Source organism: Anomaloglossus baeobatrachus, assembly GCF_048569485.1.
Source record: "Anomaloglossus baeobatrachus isolate aAnoBae1 chromosome 5 unlocalized genomic scaffold, aAnoBae1.hap1 SUPER_5_unloc_10, whole genome shotgun sequence".
In the NCBI taxonomy this organism is placed as follows: Eukaryota; Metazoa; Chordata; class Amphibia; order Anura; family Aromobatidae; genus Anomaloglossus; species Anomaloglossus baeobatrachus.
In genome coordinates, this window is record NW_027441785.1 from 314,043 (window position 1) to 336,275 (window position 22,233).

At 44.6% G+C, this 22,233-nt stretch overlaps 2 protein-coding genes across 2 annotated transcripts in view; one reads left to right on the top strand and one right to left on the bottom strand.

Moving 5' to 3' along the window:
• LOC142258774 (uncharacterized) overlaps positions 1-16,991 on the bottom strand; it is a 36,861-nt gene extending 19,870 nt beyond the window's left edge. The window contains exons 1-2 of the mRNA XM_075331374.1: positions 16,973-16,991; positions 15,376-15,862 (exon numbers count right to left, since the gene is read on the bottom strand). Of these exons, the coding sequence (XP_075187489.1) occupies positions 15,376-15,862; positions 16,973-16,991 (506 nt within the window). The remainder of the gene's footprint in view (positions 1-15,375; positions 15,863-16,972) is intronic.
• LOC142258776 (uncharacterized) overlaps positions 1-22,233 on the top strand; it is a 296,846-nt gene that overhangs the window by 178,868 nt on the left and 95,745 nt on the right. The window lies entirely within an intron of this gene.

The following is a 22,233-nucleotide window of genomic DNA, read 5'->3' on the forward strand; positions in this document are numbered from 1 at the left end:
GACAGCGCTCACTAGAGGTCTTCTTCACTACTGTGTAATCCTGGTTATGGAGAGACACAGTAATAAATCTCACTCCAGACATTTCCAGAGTCCTCACCTCTCCAGTTCTGTCCATCTGTTATTCCCATAAATAAGAATGATGTAATGTGATGTCATCAGAATCTCTCACCTCTCCAGTAAGCCGGAAGAGGATCTCTAGGGTGAGGTGTAATATCCTCTCCGCCATCTTGTCCCTGGCCATATCCATCCTGGACACGAAATTTTCTGAAACAGAATAAAACCACTGAAAGGATCTGATATTATAAGGACCTGAATGGGAAGGAGATGAGCCGATATGTAAAATTAATGGAGATAATAATGGAGGGAAGATATCATTTGGGTAGTAAAAAAAAATTTCAACATGGAATGAAGTTGCAAAACCGACCCATAAAAGTATAGCACCTAAAATGGTATCAATGAAAACGTCAGTTCATCAAGGAAAAAACAAGTCCTCACTCTACTCCGATGTCGGAAAATGGAGACAAAACCGATTTTTTTATGTTTTTTTTTTTTTTTTTTACAAAACTCTTATTTTTATTCATTACTAGAGATGAGTGAACCTGGAGTTCGGTTTTCGGTATAAACTCAGACTTCTCCAAGATAGTAAAGTTCAGGTTTGGAGTTCAGGGGCTTCACGTATGGCAACCGCTCTCGTGTGATCAGATGTATTGTGCACCAAGAAATAAAACTGAAAAAACCCGCCCTCCCCCGAACGTCCACGGGTCTGCTCATCTCTAGTCACCACTGAGATAATAAGAAATGCCTGATATTGCCGTAATCACACTGACCTGGAGAACCACGCTGACCACTCACTTCCAGCACATCGGGAATGGAGTAAAAACAATGATGGAATTACTTTTTTTCACCATTTCACTGCACTTGGAATTTTTACTTAATTTCCAGTAGATTTTATGGTACCTACAACAATGTGGGAGGAAAAATAAAAGAGCCGCGCAGCTACACACAATCATGTAGCAACAGAGATGAAATCCATCCATCTCTACATAAGGCACAGACGGTTTATTACTGCCTCTGCCTTCTCTGTCACTGTATACACAGCTTTGGTGTAATGCAGCTGGAACAGCGAGGGACCTGACAGTGACTCAGATCTCTGTGTGAGAGCCCATCCACCATCGCTACTTGTCAACTGTAATTGTTTGGTGTCTGGTGAGTGCAATTATTTTTTTGGCGGGGATATTTGCTTTCTTTTGTGGGTGTCTGCTTTCTTTGATAAAACTCCTGCTGTATTCTTTAACTTTTTTTTAGATGTTTGGACAATTCATTATGGAACCACAACCAAGGTGTATTTTTGGATTAGGGCTTATATTTTAAGTGTACTCAAAAAAGCCCTCAAAAATCCTACTAGGGCTTATTTTCCGGGTACGTCTTATTTTCGAGGAAACAGGGTAGAAAGCGCTGACGGTGCCTCCTCGCCCATATACAGAGGATATGGTCCTTGCTAAGACATTATATCAGCCAGTCACAAGGGAAGTAAGAAGAAAATCTAAATAAATACCGCCCCCCTCCAAATGTGTGACATATAGGAAAATGCCACTGTCAATCCAAATCTCTGTTATTAGCCCCGACCAGGTAAAAAACAGCCATATATACAAAATAAGAAGTGTTACTAAATAACTATGAAATATGTAAATGTGATCATAGACATATATTAAGACGGCGTCCAGCTTTCAGTCATAGGGGTGGCACTAATGCGGTTTTAGTCACTGCTCAGTATACCACACTCTCGGCACTGACTGACAGCAGGTTCCAATGCTCAGCGGCTGTCAGTCAGTGGGGGGGGGTATAAATGTGCTAAAAACAGACATTTCCCTTATTCTCAAACTAGTATCGCTCGACATCAGACAGAATGCTGAAGTTGGTTTCTTATTCATCCAGTTTCTTATTCGAGGCTGAAGTTGGTTTATTTTTTTTACAGGTTTAAGAACAAACATTAAAAAAATCACAATAATAAAATACAATACAGTGCGGAGCCCTGATGTAAATACACTTAAAAGCAGCAAAAAAAGTATCAAACTGGTATAAAATGGGCATCAAAGTGATATCAAAGCTCTTTTTTCACCAGGGTAACCGGAAAAAATGCACCATACAATTTATTGTGCAGTTTTTTCTGAGTACACAGATACCGCATATGTGGTGGAAATCAAATGTTTGGGCGCACGACAGGGCTCAAAAGGGAAAGAGCGCCATTTGACTGTAAAATTGGATTCATTAGCGAATGCCATGTCGCATTTGGAGCTCCTGGGCTGCCTAAACAGTGGAGCTCCATCAAAAGTGATCACATTTTGGAAACTAGACCCCTCAAGGATTTTATCCAGGGGTATATTGAGCATTTTGAACCCACAGGTACTTTATAGAATTTAATAAACTTACATCGTCATATTGAAAATTTTCTTTTTTTTTTCCACAAAAATGTTGCTTTAGCACCAAATTTCCACTTTTTCAAGCGGCAACACCAAAATGTGGACCCACAGTTTGTTATCCAATTTCTTATGAGCACAGTGATACCCCACATGTGGCTAATAACCTCTGTTTGGACAAACGGGAGGGCTCATAACAGAAGGAGCACTATGTGAATTTTGGAAAAATTGAAAAAAAATTGCGGGCACCATGTCGCATTTTCAGGACCCCTAAGGTACCTATACAGCAGAAACCCCCACAAGTGACCCCATTCTGAAAACTAGACCCTCATGGATTTCATTCGGGGGTATAGTAAGCATTTTGAACCTACAGGTACTTCACAAAAATGTTGCTGTAGTGCCAAATTTCTCACTTTTAGGCTATGTGCCCACGACCCAGCGACACGGTGTCTAGGATGCAATGTCAGCTTTCGTGCAGAGATGCGAGTATTGTCCACTGGACAACGCAGCTGCCCGGGCACACGATCCAGGCTGCTGAGGACTTTAGCTCTATTTTCTCTTTGGACAAAACTCTCGTCTCCACAGCATAAATTGACATGCTTAGCCTCAGGAAGCCACGCTGCAGGTCAGTTTATGCTAAGAAAAAAAACAAGCACAGTGGGTAGGAGATTTCCAAAAATCCTTCCACTGCGCTTTGTATTGCAAATATAAAAATGGCTATTTTTTGAGTTTATACATTATGTTATACTATAACATATTGTTTAACCATACAGACAAAGTGTACATGGTTACAAAATCTTGTGTATCCTTAAGGCTAGGTTCGCACACTGCGTCTTTTTGACGCTGCGTTTTTGTGCGATTTTGGCCGCTAAAAACGCACAAAAACGCACCTGCGTCGAAAAAACGCATCAAAAAACGCATGCGTTTTTGCCGCGATTTGGTGCGTTTTTGGCTGCGTTTTGCTGCGTTTTTGATCTCTGCGTTTTGCTGCGTTTTTCAAATGCATTGCATGGGCGGAAAACGCAGAAAAACGCAGGAAAGAACTGACATGTCCATTTTTTTTTTTTAACTCAAAAACGCAGGTAAAAAAAACAGATGTGTGCGGACAACAAAAATGAAAACTCATAGACTTTGCTGGGGAAGCAAAGTCCTGCAGTTTTGAGGCCAAAAACGCACCCGAAAAACGCGCAAAAACGCCGCGAAAAACGCACTGTGCGCACATAGCCTAAGGGTTTCTGTGTGTTTGTCTTGAATATACAGGCAGACAATATACCATTGTAAGAGAATCCTAATGATTTACTTTAGTTCAACAATCTGATGTTTTATGTGTTTGCTATATACACAGACAGACAATATATCCATTTACCTAGCTCAAATACCTGATGTGTATTCTTGGGAGATTTGAATGTCTGTGGGTTTATTACCCCATTGTCTGATGTGTGGTGTATCTCTGATTCATCTATGCCCAATGACTGGCCATCAAAGGGCATGGATCAATAAGACTACAACACATTAACTTTAAGGCTTGTAATATTGTTCAAGCCTCTATAAGATCAGATGAAGTATAGCACAGACAGAAGCTCGTGTTTGCTGCACCGTGAGACGTCCGGGCAGTGATGTCCAGGAGTCCTCTGTCTATGTCATGCTTCTCTGACTGTAGTTCCAGACAGATGATGTCCAAAACTCCTTGGTGATTGTAAGTATTTAACTGTACTTAACCTTTGTATGTTGATTATACAAAAGTGTACGCAATATCATACTTTTCCTTTAAGTTTGTATTTCATATTAACCTTTATAATAAAATGAATTGCCTTCTTTAAAGCCGTATGTGAACCTTAGTGTTAAAAACATTAGCAAAACACGCTTGTACTGCAAAGCGCAGCATTTTGGACGCAGCAAAAAGACTGTGTCCAAAACGCTGCAAACACTGATCGTGGACACATTGTCTATCCATCCATCCTAGCTTTTTAGGCTAACACATATATAATATCCCACCCCCCAGCATAATCTAACCTGGCACCCTTTAATGACTTTCATGTGGCAGTGAAGGGTGTTTACCTTATATTTAGCCAAAAAAATGAATAATTAATAGAAACTCATGTGGGTTCCCCCCAGTTTTGATAGCCAGCTAGGGTAAAGCAGATGGCTGAAGCTTGCAGATCACAGTTGGCAACTTCACCTTGGCTGGTAATCCAAAACAGAGGGCACCCCATGCTGTTTTTTTTAAATTATTGATAATTAAAAAAACAAAACATGGGTTCCCCCCAAATTGGATCACCAGCCAAAGTGAAGCTGACAGTTGGCATCTGATATTCTCAGGGTGGGAAGGTCCATGGTTATTTGGCCCTTCCCAGCCTAAAAATAGTAGGCTGCATTCGTCCCAGCAGTGGCGCATCCATTAGATGTACCAATCCTGGCACTTCACTCTGGCTCATCCCGTTGCCCTGGTGCGGTGGCAAACAGGGTAATAAATGGGATTGATACCAGCTGTGTAATGTCACCTGGCATCAAGCCTGGGGGTTAGAACCGCTCTGCGCATGCGGCCGATAGTTTTCAGAGGATGAATAGGGATCGCGAGGACGGAGCAGCAGCTGGTATCAGGAGACCGGGGGAGGACCGGGAAGTGACTTAGTTGGACCTGGGGAGGACGTTTCTGTCACATCTGACATGTCACATGTGACAGAAATCATTGGAGGATGAATACAGCGTGCAGCCACCATCTTAGATGATCAGTATGGGGAGGGGTAATGGGGGGTAATTTGGCCAGACGGGGGACCGGGGGAGGGGATTTATCTCCCATCTGACATGTCTGATCAAGCAGTGCTGACTCCTCCCCTTTCTAATATGAAAATGTGCCTGATCAAGAACCAGAGTAAACTGGTCTGGAACTGGACATAAAGGGGTTAATGATAATGATGATGACCCCAAAATAATAGAGACCCTGCACCTACCTCCACCTACAGAGCCGCACACTAGATATATGGCTGCTCTGTGCTTACAGGACCTGTGATGATGTCACATGGAGGGGAGGAGTCAGGGGTCACATGATCAGCTCCTCAGTGTATGCAGGGCTCTGCTGTGCTGGGTGTCATGGTGCTGGATGAGGGGAAGTTTATGTGTGGGGTCAGGAGGGGTTTACAGTGTGGATGTAGCAGAGCCGTGTGTGTACGAGGTGTACGGAGCGGAGCCGTGTGTGTACAAGGTGTACGGAGCGGAGCCATGTGTGTACGAGGTGTACGGAGCGGAGCCGTGTGTGTACGAGGTGTACGGAGCGGAGCCGTGTGTGTACGAGGTGTATGGAGCAGAGCCGTGTGTGTACGAGGTGTACGGAGCAGAGCCGTGTGCGTACGAGGTGTACGGAGCAGAGCCGTGTGTGTACGAGGTGTACGGAGCGAAGCCGTGTAGAGACGCTCCCAAAAGAGTTCATAACTGTGCCATTGGGAGCCATGGTCTTGGATTCTGTTAGGGGCTCACAAAGTGAGATAATGGAAGCTGTAGGCAGACGGGAGACTGAAAGCTGTGGACGGACATGTAGCAGATATCCTGGAAAACCTGGGACGAGCAGCAGAGGCACTACCAGTCACAGGCATACAGCAGAAGTCCTGAAGACTGCAGACAGGCTGCAGAGGTACTGACACCCACAGGCAGACAGGTAACTGAGGTATTGGAAGCCGCAGACGTCCTGGAGACTTCAGACAGGGGCAGACATACTGGAAGCCACAGGCAGATTGGTAGCTGAGGTGCTGGAGGCCACAGATAGTCTGGAGATGTTCTGGAGACTGCAGACAGGTCGCTGTGCACACACACACTAATAGTCTTAATACCAGGACACAGGGGTATATCTTGGTAGCCTTATATAGGCCAGTTAAGCTCAGCACATGGAGCGTGTCCGGCTACTTACAAAGCCCAACGTGGAGCACAAGAAAGTTTAGCAGAGCGGGGGAAGGAGCAGATCCCAGACACAGGACAGGCGTGTAACAAGTGGATGTTGTCAGCCAAATATCCAACAATGATGGATAAAACTGTGACAACTCTGAATTTCTCTTCCCCTTACTTCTATTGATTAGTTTTCTATTGATCTATTCTCCCCTTTATCAGTGAATAACATTTATTTTTATCCTTTATAAAGTAAAATAATAATTGCAGATAGTGAAAGTCATTCTTCTGTTACCCAAATCTCTGCTGAACATTACACAATGTACATATCACATTCCTCTAAATAATGGGGACAATCTAGTTATACCTTTATCAATCCATTCTGTGAAATTCCCAAAGTGCTCACAATTCCTGTTCTTCCAGATCAGAGCACAAAGAAAGTAATAACCTATACTAAAATGGAGTTTATTTCTGTACAACACTGATCACACATTTTTCCCACACAAATGTGTCCCCTGTTTGTCCCAGGAGTCCCACTTCTAGGGGGGGATGGATTGCCGCCTTTCTCTGCACCATGATAGACATTTGGCTCATAGCGCAATGTCGGGCAAACACCTTCTTTCACAGAAGTAAATCCCTCACAATAACTATTGCACGGACGCTGCAAAGATCTACAGATCTGGAATCTTCAGACTGTAATCCTGATAATTAGAGTTGAGCGCGGTTCGCAGTTCGAGGTTCTCCAGTTCTAGGCTCGAGTGATTTTGGGGCCTGTTCTAGATCGAACTAGAACTCGAGCTTTTTGCAAAAGCTCGATAGTTCTAGAAACGTTCGAGAACGGTTCTAGCAGCAAAAAAAACAGCTAATTCCTAGCTGGCTTTCCGCTGTAATAGTGTAAGTCACTCTGTGACTCACACTATTATGAAATTTCAGTGTATAGTATGCGGGAACAGCGCCTTCAGATCACTGCTGTTTGTATAATTTTTTTTTTTTTCCTTGTCTTCCTTCCCTAAGCGCGCGCGTGTAGTGGGGAGGGCCATTATGTCAGCCAATCCCAGACACACACACAGCTAAGTGGACTTTTAGCCAGAGAAGCAACGGCATGTGTGATAGGATGTCCATGTCACATGTCCCTGCATTATAAAAACGAGTATCTGCCCGTCCGGACGCCATTATCTCTTCTGCGTCCTTGGTGTCAGACATCACTGGCGCAGCTCCGTCCTTTGTCCTATCGCCGATACTGCTGTATGCGCTCCATACACAGCGCTGGACAGCTTAGGGATAGCACTTTCTATCAGTCCTTTTAAGGGCTCGTACCGGCAGGGTCAGAGCCATAGGTGACAGGTCCCAAAAACAGAGACAGCGTCTGTGTAGCTAAGGTCAGGGATTTCCTCGCTGCATTTCCCCATTAGGAGGGAATAGAAAGGCAGGCTTCCTTTCCTCTACCCAGAGCCCCACAACCCTGGCACTGTACCCTCCTGTCCTCTGCACACTCCAACTCATTATAACTAAGCCATTATACTAGCAAACACTGAGTGAACTTAGTGGCATCCTAAACGTGGCTGTTGGACTTCTGTATAGTCCCAGTAGTGCACAGATATTTGCAGCACCTCTGCCTGCATTGCACACTCCAACTCATTATAACTAAGCCATTATACTAGCAAACACTAAGTGAACTTAGTGTCATCCTAAACGTGGCTATTGGACTTCTGTATAGTCCCAGTAGTGCACAGATATTTGCAGCACCTCTGCCTGCATTGCACACTCCAACTCATAGTTACTAATCCATTATACTAGCAATTTATGCTGCCCGTTTAAGGGCCGTAGTTGCATTGTCAGGGATATTTATTCTTTATTATTCTGCTGTTAATAAAGATAGACCACCGCTGCAATCTACACCACCTCTCAATTTTTACTACCACATTTTCAGTGCACAATCTTGTCGCAATCAACATGAGTGGCAAAATGACAGATGCTGATGGAAAGGGGAAGAGGCGTGTTGGAAAAGGAAAAAAAGGGTTTGTCCGTGGGGAAGGTGGCAAAGCTCCATTATCATCTGCTGAAGATAGACCATCTACCAGCAAAAGTAAGATGTCTACTACTTACCGTGGACAATCCGATGTGCTCCCTTTTTTACGGACACGAACAACAGGAACAAAGGTAGATGATTGCCAAAAAAGGAAAATGCTTGAATGGATCTCAAGTGGTCCAACAAGTGCCCTCTCAGCCACTTCAAGTACCGCATCCAAAAAACACCAGTCCTCTGAGTTGTCAGCCCAATCAAACTTGCTTTCTCCCAGCTCTGAAGTCTCCATCAGCCCTGCACAGTATGGTGGAACTGAGATGGCTGAGTCTGCAGAGCTGTTCAGTCACACTATAGCCTGGGAATCAGAGGTCTGCTCCCAAGCTACAGTGAGTACAGAACAGGAAATGGTCTGCAGTGATGCCCAGAACCTTTGTGACTCTGATTCAGGCCGTGAGGACCAAGTTTCTGAGCATAATGTTGACCCTTTGTCACAAACTGTAACACCTGTGGTTATAGACAATGAGGAACATACTGATGAAGATGAGACGCAGATACCCGATTGGGATGACAACTTAAATATTCGGTCAGGGCAAGAAGAGGCTCGGTCTGAGGGGGAGGGGAGTGCAAACACAACAATTGATGATGAAGTTCTAGATCCCACCTACTGTCAACCCACAGTCAGGCACTCGAGGAGGTCAACAGAGGTGGTGGAGGAGGATGCAACTGATGACGCAGTTACCTTGCGCCTTCCTGGACAGAGTCGGAGTACTGGTAGCACGTTTACAACGGCATCCTCTGCCACCACTCTGCCTCTGAGCACTAGTCGGGGTGGATCAACAGGTCGCATGCCCTCTAAGCCTTGCCTAGCCTGGTCCTTTTTTGACATAGCAAAAGATCGCCCAAATTATGTGATCTGTAAAATTTGTCATGGTTCTCTTAGTAGAGGTCAAAACCTCAGCAGTTTGACAACTTCTTCCATGAATCGTCACATGAATAAATATCATATGTCCCGGTGGGAAGCTCACCGTGCTGCAATGCGGCCTAGCGGAGCGAACCATCCACCGCCTGCCCCTTCCAGTGCATCCGCGCGCTCTTCATCTTCTAGGACTGTGGGGACAGCTGTCACACCTGTTTTTCCACGCACAACTTCCACCACTGTAACCGCAACAGGCAGTTTGCTTGGTAGGTCGTCAGTCGGTTTGGAATGGGAAACAAGTGAGTGTGTACAGCTCTCTCAGACATCGATAGCACCAACGTTGGATGAAGGCAACATCATGTCTCCGCCTGCACTTTCCTCACAAACCTGCATTTTTCCAGGGACACCCTACTCAACACCGTCTACACACAGCAGCCAGATCTCTGTCCCTCAGATGTGGTCAAATAAAAGGCCACTTCCTGCGACCCATGACAAAGCTAAGAGGTTGACTTTATCCCTCTGTAAGCTCTTGGCTACCGAAATGCTGCCTTTCCACCTAGTGGACACACAGGATTTTAGAGACCTTATATCTGTCGCTGTGCCCCAGTACCAGATGCCTAGTCGCCACTACTTCTCTAAGAAAGGTGTGCCCGCGCTACACCAGCATGTCGCACACAACATCACCGCTTCCTTGAGAAACTGTGTGTGTCAACGGGTGCATTTCACCACCGATACTTGGACCAGTAAGCATGGACAGGGACGTTACATGTCGCTGACTGGGCACTGGGTAACTATGGTGATAGATGGTGAAGGGTCTGCTGCACAAGTCTTGCCGTCCCCACGACTTGTGTGTCAATCCTCTGTCTGTCCAAGTTCCGCCACTGCATCTGCCTCCTCCACCTCATCTGGGTCCTCCACATCTGCCCCAAGCCTGCCTGGTCAGGCCACCAGCGTTCTCACTGCGCAGAAGGAATCACGCACCCCTCATTACTATGCTGGCAGCAGAGCGCAACGGCATCAGGCGGTCTTTAGCTTGACATGTCTTGGGAATAAGAGTCACACAGCTGTGGAGTTGTGGTCAGCTCTGCGGTCCGAGTTTAATAAATGGTTGTCTCCACTCAACCTGCAGCCTGGTAAGGCCGTGTGTGACAATGCTGCAAACCTGGGTGCGGCCCTTCGCCTGGGTAAGGTGACACACGTACCTTGTATGGCTCACGTGTTGAACTTTGTCGTCCAGCAATTTTTAACACACTATCCCGGCCTAGATGGCCTTCTGAACAGGGCACGAAAACTGTCTGCTCACTTCCGCCGTTCAAGCGCCGCAGCTGAGCGACTTGCATCGCTCCAGAAGTCTTTCGGCCTGCCGGTTCATCGCCTGAAATGCGATGTGGCGACACGCTGGAATTCAACTCTCCACATGTTACAGCGACTGTGGCAGCACCGCCAAGCCCTGGTGCAATACGTCATGACGTATAGCCTGGGCCAACGAGATGCAGAGGTGGGGCAGATCACCCTGATGGAGTGGTCTCAGATCAAGGACCTATGCACCCTTCTGCACAGTTTCGACATGGCGACGAATGTTTAGCGCTGACAATGCCATTATCAGCATGACAATTCCAGTCATTTACATGCTGGAGCACACGCTAAACACTATTCGGAGTCAGGGGGTGGGACAACAGGAAGGGGATGAACTACAGGAGGATTCATATGCGCAAGACACAACAACATCACCAAGGTCCAGACGTTCATCATCACCAAGGCGGCAGGCATGGGACCATGGGGGACAGGGATCAACAAGGGCGCATGGTAGCAGGCGAGATGTTGAGGAAGGTGCAGGAGAACATGAAGAAATGGAGGACGAACTGTCCATGGACATGGAAGACTCAGCAGATGAGGGAGACCTTGGTCAAATTTCAGTTGAAAGAGGTTGGGGGGAGATGTCAGAGGAAGAAAGAATGGTTAGCACCTCTATGCCACAAACACAGCGTGGACTTGGTCCGCATGGCTGCGCAAGACACATGAGTGCCTTCTTGTTGCACTACCTCCAACATGACCCTCGTATTGTCAAAATTAGAAGTGATGATGACTACTGGATTGCCACACTATTAGATCCCCGGTACAAGTCCAAATTTTGTGACATAATTCCAGCCATAGAAAGGGACGCACGTATGAAGGAGTATCAGCAGAAGCTGTTACTCGATCTTAGCTTGGCATTTCCACCAAACAACCGTGCAGGTGCAGGGAGTGATTCTCCCAGTTGTAACTTGACAAACATGGGACGGTCTCGTCATCTTCAACAGTCTACCCGTACCAGTAGCACCGTATCTGGTGCTGGTAACAGCAATTTTATGGAATCTTTTCATAATTTTTTAGACCCTCCTTTGGAAGGCAACCAGAGACAACAAGTCTGACACATAGTCAACGGCTGGAGAGGATGATACAGGAGTATCTCCAAATGAACATTGATGCCATGACTTTGCAAATGGAGCCTTGCTCCTTTTGGGCTTCAAATCTAGAAAAATGGCCAGAGCTCTTCAGTTACGCCTTGGAGATTTTGTCGTGTCCAGCTGCCAGCGTTCTCTCTGAACGTGTCTTCAGTGCTGCTGGGTGTGTGCTGACAGATAAGCGCACGCGTCTGTCCAGTGACAATGTGGACAGACTAACGTTCATCAAAATGAACAAGTCATGGATCCAGAAGGAATTTACTACCCCTGAGTCATCCTGGGGAGAGTAAATGCTTGTGGATTTGGAATGTGCTTGATGCAAATCAAAACATCCTGTTTGCAACTAGGGCACAAGTGCTGCCACTGATAAGGTGTCTGTGTGGGGCCCAATTTTTGGAAAAAAGGGAGGCTCCGCTTGGAGTAACCCTTGCTTACATTGTTTTTAAAAGAAGCCAAGATGAACAGAGCTGGGATCAGGAAAGACTTTGCTACCTACCCCGGTGTCCTCCTGGGGACGGTTAAGAATAGCGTATTTTTGAATGTGCTTGATGCAAATGTAGCTGTGAATTGTACAACTGGGGCACAACTGCTGCCACTGAAGGGGTGGGTGTGTGTGGGGCACAATTTTTGGAAAAAAGGGAGACTCCGCTTGGAGTAACCCTTGCTTACATTGTTTTTAAAAGAAGCCAAGATGAACAGAGCTGGGATCAGGAAAGACTTTGCTACCTACCCCGGAGTCATCCTGGGGACGGTTAAGTATGGCTTATTTTTGAATGTGCTTGATGCAAATCTAGCTGTGAAGTGTATAACTAGGGCACAAGTGCTGCCACTGAATGGATGGGTGTGTGTGGGGCACAATTTTTTGAAAAAAAGGGAGACTCCGCTTGGAGTAACCCTTGCTTGCTGTGTTTTTTAAAAGAAGCCAAGATGAACAAGTCATGGTTCAGCAAAGACTTTGATACCTACCCCGGTGTCATCCTGGGGACAGTTAAGAATAGCGTATTTTTGAATGTGCTTGATGCAAATCAAAACATCCTGTTTGCAACTGGGGCACAAGTGCTGCCACTGATAAGGTGTCTGTGTGGGGCCCAATTTTTGGAAAAAAAGGGAGACTCCGCTTTGAGTAACCCTTGCTTGCTGTGTTTTTTATAAATGATCCAAGATGAACAGAGCTGGGATCAGGAAAGATTTTGCTACCTACCCCGGTGTCTTCCTGGGGACGGTTAAGTATGGCATATTTTTGAATGTGTCTTTGATGCAAATCTAGCTGTGAAGTGTACAACTAGGGCACAAGTGCTGCCACTGAATGGGTGGGTGTGTGTGGGCCCCAATTTTTGGAAAAAAGGGATACTCCGCTTGGAGTCACCTTGCGGTGTTTTACATGATTTTAGAAGGGCGTGCCATGCCTATATCTGTGTGTCCTCCACTTTTTCCTTGTCCTGCTCTTTTGTTTTCGCATGAGTATATGTCCTTGTCACTTTCCCATGTGTTTGTGTTGTGTTGTGAGTTGTTTGTCACCTTTTGGACACCTTTGAGGGTGTTTTCTAGGTGTTTTTATGTGTTTGTGAATGCCTGCCATTGTTTCCTATGCAGTTCGAGTTCGGTTCGTCAAACATTCGACGAACCGAACTCGAACGGGAGCTCCGTTCGGCGAACCGACCTCGAGCCAAACCGGGACCGGTTCGCTCATCTCTAAACATATATACAAGGATGAAAGACATACCGTATTTTCGCTTTATAAGACGCACCTGATTATAAGACGCACCCCCAAATTTGGTGACGGAATAGAGAATTTTTTAATAAATGGGGTCAGTCTTATAATGCCAGTGTCCGTCTAACAAATCATATAGGGTATATGTCCCTCATAGCCCCCCCATCCTAAAATTAGCCCCCTTAATCTGGATATGGCCACCTTATATTGAATATAGCCCCCTTGTGCTGGCACACGTCCCCCAGTGATGCCACAGGTCCCCTATGGCTGGCACATGGCCCCTATGGTTGGCACACAGCCCATTATTGCTGCACACGGCTCCCTGTGGCTGGCACACAGCCCATTATTGCTGCACACGGCCCCCTGTGGCTGGCACACGGCCCCCTGTGGCTGGCACACGGCCCACTATTGCTGCACACGGCCCCCTGTGGCTGGCACACATCACCCTGTGTTAGATATCGCCCCCAGGCTGCTGCTTTTAGTAAAATAAAACACTCTTTCCTTACCTTCTCAGCGCTGTCCCTCCTCGTGTCTCCCTCCGTGCTTGTGAGCTCCGGCTTCCTCCACTTCCTGGTTCTTGGCGCCGGTCATGTAATTGGCACAGCAGAGTGATATCATCTCTGCGTGCCTGATCACAGACAGCAGCAGAGACACCGGGAGATCAGCGCTGGAGGAGGTGAGTAAAGATTGTTTTATTTTACTATGTGCAGCAGTATAGGGGCCATATCTAACCAATTTGTATGAATCAGCTCACCGTATAAGGCTCAATCCCGATTCCATCCTGGAGCACGGACAGGCACTGCCACAGCCCAGTGAAATGCAGAAAAAAGAGGATGTCCAGCTCTTCAGGCAAAGAATCACGTCTTTATTTCATCATGCAGACACAGAGAATGACATGACATGGCGTAGTGCTGGTCATGTCATTCTCTGTGTCTGCATGATGAAATAAAGACGTGATTCTTTGCCTGAAGAGCTGGACATCCTCTTTTTTCTGCGCCATATCTAACACAGTGGAGGCATGTGACATCAAAGGCGAGCACAAGCACATATAATATGCGCCGCTCCCTCAGCCCATCGCCACAGTGCGGTTTCAGCACCATGGTGATGGACAGCGGCTGTGCATATTATATGAATGGGAGCAGGAGATCAAAGGCTCCCTCCCGCAGCTTCACCAACTCCCAGAACCGCTCCAGAGCAGACTCTGCAGTATATATATATATATATACATACATACATACATACATACATACATACATACATACATATATATATATATATATATACACACACACATACACACAACCCCCCCCCGTATATTCAGATTATAAGACGCACCCCCTACTTTCCCCCAAAACTTGGGGGAACAAAAGTGCGTCTTATAAAGCGAAAAATACGGTATATACAAGTATGGGAGACACATATACCTGGAAGAGGCCCGGTATTGGGTACATTAGTACAGAATTGGGGGATTTTATCCCCGTAACAGTGTAACAGTGTCATCAGCAGATCCTACCCATAACAGTGCTTCATGACCACATTTTTTGCGTTAATTTTTTCCCTATATTCCTCCTTCAAAACCTAGGTGTGTCTTATGATCCAAAAACATACAATAATTTCTAAAAAGAAAGAAAATTGTTCTTTCCCTCACAAATTCTTACTTCAAGAACTGTACCTGTTTTTAGGATAAAACCCTTTGAATTATGGTACATTATGATGGCATCTCCCGTGTGACTCATCTGACAACAGGACCTAATTAATGATAAAAAGATTTGGCAAATTCTGAAAGCAAAAATGGCTGCTCCGCTCTATTGGTTTTCTGATGTCGGCAAGACATAATTTACTAGTTAAAGATTTCAATTATTCACAACATGAAAAGGTTCCTTCCCTGTGTGGCTTCTTCATATGTTTAACAAGATCTGATTTCTGAGAATTATATTTTCCACATTCAGCAGATAATAATGGTTCATTTTGTGTGATTTTGTTGATGGTAAACGAGACCTGATTTCCAATTAAAACATTTCCCACACTCTGAACATGAAAATGGCTTCTCACCTGTGTGAGATCTTTGATGCACAACAAGATCTGATTTCTGAATAAAACATTTCCCACACTCTGAACATGAAAATGGCTTCTCCCCTCTATGAGATCTTTGATGCCTAACAAAAGCTGTTTTTTGAATAAAACATTTCCCACATTCTAAACATGAAAATGGCTTCTCCCCTGTGTGATATCTTTGATGCCTAACCAGATCTGATTTGAAATGAAAACATTTCCCACATTCTGAACATGGAAATGGCTTCTCCCCTGTGTGAATTCTTTGATGCCCAATAAGTTCTGTTTTCCGAATAAAACATTTCTCACATTCTGAACATGAAAATGGCATCTCACCTGTGTGATATTTTTGATGGTTAGCAAGGGTTGTTTTCTGAGTAAAACATTTTCCACATTCTGGGCATGAAAATGGCTTCTTCCCTGGGTGAGTTTTTTGATGGATATTAAGACGTGATTTCCTGGTAAAACATTTCTCACATTTTGAACATGAAAATGGTTTCTCCCTTGTAGGAGCCGTTTCATGTTCCACATCCCTTCTGTAACTTTGATTTTGCTTAGAATTCTGTGATAAATTGGAATTTTGGACTTGTTTGAAAAGATCTGATGATAAAGCTTTCCGAGGAAGGACTGGAGGTATATCTTCGACAACAGCATGCTCTTCATATGTATCATGTGTGATACTTTCATCATTTGTTATAAATTCTGAAGATATTAGATTTCCATCTGAACTCCCAATACAGTTATCTGCTAAAAATAAACACAATGTTATTATTTTTAATGATATTATCTTGAAAGTACATTTATTTTTTTAAACCATAACATCAGAAATTAAATTAGAAAAAAATGTATTCTGAATCTGTTTTCCAATTTCAACATCTAAGAGTTACATCTTCGTTAATTCAGATCTCCCATTCCTAGCACCAGTTCTCTGGAATGTGCTACAGTAAATAATCTGATTGATTGTCACAATGTGACTGCAGGATAATGAGGGATAGGGGGCTGCCATAGTGTCCTTCACGCTAGGGGATCCTAAACTATTCCTAACCTCTCAATTATCCCTGAAGATGGAGATGCCTGAGTCCTGTGCCTTACTATTTGCCTGACCAAATGTAATCTGTTATCCCCCCAGGGAAGGAAGGGGCAGGAATATGATGGAAACACAGATTTAGGCTATGTGTCCAAGTTGCTTTTCCCTACTTGCAGTTCTAAATGCACGTTTTGTCCTTAATTGAATTAACCAAAGTTGCCTTTTGCAGAACTTTAGCGCTGAAAACGCATGCGTATTTGCCGCGTATTTGATGCGTTTTTAGCACTTTTTGAATGCTTTTTAAAATGCTTTTTGACACATGCGTTTTGAACATCAAGACACTGATAAATAAAGTTACAACAGTCAAACCAAATGGGTGGATAAAAATCAATGTTTTTTTAAAAAAAATAAAAAAAAAATCGGATTTTTTTAATTTAAATTAGATTTTTTTGATTTAAATCGGATTTTTTTTAATAAACTGCTTTTTGAGGAATATATTTTACCATCCAAAGGTTCTTCCATTATGAGATAAAGGTGAGTTGTTTAACTCAGTAGAATAAAGGCTGTATATGTGTAACATTGACAATGCCATGCTCTTCCAGAGGTTTCTGTAGGATTAGTGGGCAGTTTCTCTCCTATATTATCACAGACGCTCGCTTTACTTACGCAGTTCTCAAAACTGAATTTGACTCCGCAGAGGTCCCAGCCTCTTCACGGCAAGAATATTACAACATGAACAGAGTTGAGAAAAATACCTTAATCATATTGTTCTACAAACCTATGAATACAGAATCAACCCCTTCAGTGCCAAGTCCAAGAAGTTAGACAATATGTTTCTGATTGTTTGGAGTGGAATAGATCTGCACAACACAAGAAGAATGTGAATCTAAGTGTGAGGAGGAGGAAGGGCAAGCAGACAAGAAAATGAAAGTGAAACTCTGAGCACAATACTGCAGCATAGCCACAGACAGACAAGTCTGGATCTGTTTGTGTGTACGATCTGAGGTTTATTACATTCTTTCCTTATAATGGCAGCAGGCCGTAAAAGAGACCCAGTTTGGGAATATTTTAATGAAGCTCCTTCGCCTATCGGTAAGGCAGGCATGCGTGCAAAATGCAAACGATGCAACAAAGAGATGCAAGGCCTGGTGGCGCGAATGAGGCAACATCATGAGAAGTGCGGTGATGAAGATGACCAAAGAAACACTTCTGAACAGGCAGGATCTTCAGTTTGGTAAACATTTTTATTGAATCCTATTTCTAAAGACTGAACTGTCATGTGTGAGAAAAATTATATTTCTTATTATTACTGCATGTTACTCTCATTTGGTACAGTTATGAAGAAAAACAAATATTCCTTTTGGGGCAGGGGCAGTGATGTGTTGTGTACAATAAGCAGAAATTATATAATAAACAATAAAATAACAGCATTGACTTTTTTTGTTTAGGGGAATTCATGGATTCTGGAAACTATCCACCTCCAAGATCACCATCATCCTGTTCTACAGTTTCAGAGTTATCCATCCAGGATAGTGCTTCATTAGCAGCAGCATAATCATCAGACACCCACAGCCACATATCACCATCACCCAAAAGGAAGAAAAAACCTTTACCTCCTGGAACCACCATAGATAAGTTTGTGATAAGAAGTAGCAGATTAGAAAAAGAGTTGATTGATGAAAAAATTGCCCAGTTTATTTATGCAACGAACTCTTCTTTCCGTCTGACTGAGAACCCACATTTCATTAATATGGTTCAGTCACTGAGACCAGGATACAGTCCACCCAGCAGAGCTGATGTTGCAGGGAAACTGCTGGATCAAGTGTATGACAGAGAAATGGAGCAATGTGCAACAGCTCTGGAGGGTAAAATTGTTAACCTAAGTATTGATGGGTGGAGTAATGTCCACAATGATCCTATTGTATGTGCTTGTATAACAACAGAAGAAGGTAAAGTCTTCCTTGCACAAACAACTGATACGTCAGGAAATGCACACACAGCAGAATACTTACAAGAAGTGGCAGTAAAAGCTATCACGACATGTGAACAAAAATTCAAATGTCTAGTACGCAGTTTGGTCACTGACAATGCTGCAAACGTATCCAAGATGAGAAGAGATTTAGAAGAGCAGGGAGGGAATACAAAGCTGCTAATAACATATGGTTGCAGTGCTCATTTGTTGCACCTCTTAGCCAAAGACTTAAGTGTTCCAGAAATAAAGGCTAATGTTGTTGAAATTGCTAAATACTTCCGTAATAATCATTTTGCTGCAGCAGCTCTGAAAAGGATGGGTGGAACCAAGCTAACGCTCCCACAAGATGTTAGATGGAACATGGTGGACTGTTTTGAGCAGTATATCAAAAACTGGCCTATTCTGATGACACTTTGTGAAGAAAATCGAGATAAAATAGATGGCACTGTCACGGCCAAAATCCTCAACATTGGGCTTAAGAGAAATGTTGAACATATGCTGAGCTTCCTGAAACCCATCTCTCAAGCTTTAAACAAAATACAGAAAAATAGCTGTTTTCTTGCGGATGCTGTTGATATTTGGAAGGAACTGAGTGAACACTTAAAAACAGAACTAGACATGGACAGAATTAAATTACAAGCAGTAAACAAACGAATGGGACAAGCACTGACTCCAGCTCATTTTTTGGCAAATATTGTCAATATCCAATATCAGGGTCAAAACCTAAGTGCTGAGGAAGAGGAGTTAGCTATGACATGGGTATCCAGCAATCATCCATCTTTAATGCCAACTATAATAAACTTCAGAGCTAAGGGGGAACCATTCAAGAAATATATGTTTGCTGATGATATTTTAAGGAAGGTCACACCAGTAAACTGGTGGAAGTCACTTAAGCGCTTGGATTTAGAGACTGTTCAAGTAATGATTTCACTTTTAACAGCAGTAGCTTCTTCTGCAGGCGTTGAAAGAACATTCTCTTCCTTTGGACTCATTCATTCTAAATTGAGAAATCGGTTGGGACCCAATAAAGCAGGAAAGCTTGTTTTTCTTTTCCAGATTATGAATAGGAACAAAGAAGAAGATGATGATGAAGATGACGACAAGTGAGCTACAGAGGGCAGCAGGGACGGTAGTATTTAAGTTTTTCATGTGTCGGCTGGGCTGACAGTCTAAGTTTCTTAAAATATATATATATTTTGTTTAGCCAAATTAGTTAACAAACATGGATGTTTGTTTAAGCAAATAACTTATGCTGTAATGTTGTTATTGTTTCAGTTGAATAAATCTATTTAAATTGTTATTAAGGTCAGGATTATTTTTCTCCTTCCTAAGTACAACAGAACAGTGGTGTCCAAATATGAATGATTAACCCATTAAACTGGCGAGAAAAAAGTAATATAAAAAGTGATTCTAAAAATCTTCATCTACTTGCATGTTAAAGTAGCAAGAACTAGTTTAGGTAGAAACTTTGATTTAAATCACTGATTTAAATCAAGCCTTACTGACTAGTGATTTAAATCGTGATTTAAATCGTGATTTAAATCAGTTAGATTTAAATCAAATCCACCCTGATTGGCATATAAACACTGGGGCCACTAGGAGAATGGGAGCCCTCTGAAATTGCCCAGTTTGCTCTCCCTTTCCCCTAATACCAGTCCTGCATGCCAGCCTCTGTCCTGTTCAGTTCAATTAGACTCCTGCAATTAAAAGACCTTTCACAGAGGACTGCATCCATCTTCCAGGTGCAGGACTCACTCCTCCTTGGTCTTCCAACACAACCCAACACAGGTACACAACACTAGCCATCAAACCCTAGTCAACCCCTTAGGACAATAGGGACACACCAGTGGGCGGGGCCAGGCAGATGGTGACGCCCACCTAGGGGTTCTGAGGTGTCAGGGGAGGGAAACACACAGAACAGTGCTAGACAGTTGAAATGAGAGGACGGTGAAGTAGTGGTCAGGTGTTGGAGCCCCGGACTACTTAACCTGACTAGGTGGCAGACGGCAGAGCAGGGCCACAGGCGACGGAGATCCGGTCGCGGGAGACCTTAAGTGGACCGGGGCAGGAATGTAGCCCGCCGGTGCCTACAGCGGGAATCTGGTCCGGAGGCAGTGCACAGTCGGGATGCCTGGACCCTAGGGCGAGGACAGCTTCAAGCACCTTTCTGATTAACCAGCAGGGGACAAGATTCCAAGTCTTGTCCCACCGACAGCCCAGATAGAGCGAGACAGAAGCCCAACGAGGGGGATAGGGCGTCTGCAAATGCCTGTTAAGATCCCACGGGTCAGTTCTCGCAGGCCATAGCTCCCACAGAAAAGACACAGGGAGTGGACTTCCCCGTTTTATGAAGACTAGTCAACAAACAAGACACAAACCAAAAGTGCAAGAGGAAGGGCCCCTGTTCTGTCAACCAGTGTGCAGGACCCGAGCACACCCCTCCGGAAGCTACCGGTTACCGGCAGTTGGTTTACTATCTGGACTCTGTGTGACTTTATTCAAACAGTGAGTATACCGGTATCATTCGGTCCAACCCCGCAGACTGTGCCCCATCACTCCATCCCACCAACACCTGGGCCCCGAAAAAACACCTCCCCTACCCGTAGAGGGGATACCATCCTGCTGCCCCGTTCCATCAGCCCCGGGCATCCCATACCAAGGCAGCGGCGGTGTCACCAACCATCACCGCAACCCATGGGTGGCGTCACTGACAAACCTCCCCTGTATAATAACTACCCCCTTTTCACTTGCGGGCGACGGACAGCTGTGTGCACCCGGGTCCGGCTGCCACTCGAGCCACAGCAACCGCCCGGATCCGAGTGTCTTGAGCAGCCCCCCTGCTGAAGGTCAATTCCCGCCCGCAACATCATCAAAGGTCCTTAAACAATCAACCTTAGAATACAACTGATGGGGTCCCCAAGAGACTGGGGTTCCTAAGAAATAGCGCAGTTTGACTCCTCCCGAAGCTGGCCCTGACTGTAACTAGGGCTTATTTTCAGGGAAACAGGATATTCATGAACCCGCTGTAGGTCTTTGAGTTCCCTTTATATTGGCATAGAGAAGGCAGTAGATACAAACAGCAGAAGAAGCAGAAGCAAAGAAAACACAGCTAAAAAAAAAAAAATAAGCAGAAAGTCTAAAATAATCTCTTACTGGATAGAGCTGGAGGAAACACATCCTGAGGAACATTGGGATCTTCTTGTTTACAGTCCTGTGGGAGAAGAGGACGGGGACATCTCTCTGGTGTTGTCCTCTTACTGGATAGAGCTGGAGGAGACACATACAGGGACTGAATTCATTCCTTACATACAGATAATTATAGGCCGTGTGTATTTAGTCCTGTCTATTACCTGGTGATGTGAGGGGCTGGGGAACCTCCATCATGACGTCCTTGTACAGGTCTCTGTGTCCTTCTAAATACTCCCACTCCTCCATGGAGAAATAGACGGTGACGTCCTGACACCTTATAGGAACCTGACACATACAATGATACCGTCACCCCCGATCCCTTCATAGCGTTAGTGTATAATGTCCCAGCATTCCCAGCAGTGTCACCTCTCCAGTCAGCAGCTCAATCATCTTGTAGGTGAGTTCTAGGATCTTCTGGTCATTGAAGTCCTCATGTATCGGGGGGTGAGGTGGAGGCCCCGTGATTGGGCTCAGGGGTCTTCCCCATCCCTCAGACAGAGGGGCCTGACAGCGCTCACTAGAGGTCTTCTTCACTACTGTGTAATCCTGGTTATGGAGAGACACAGTAATAAATCTCACTCCAGACATTTCCAGAGCCCTCAC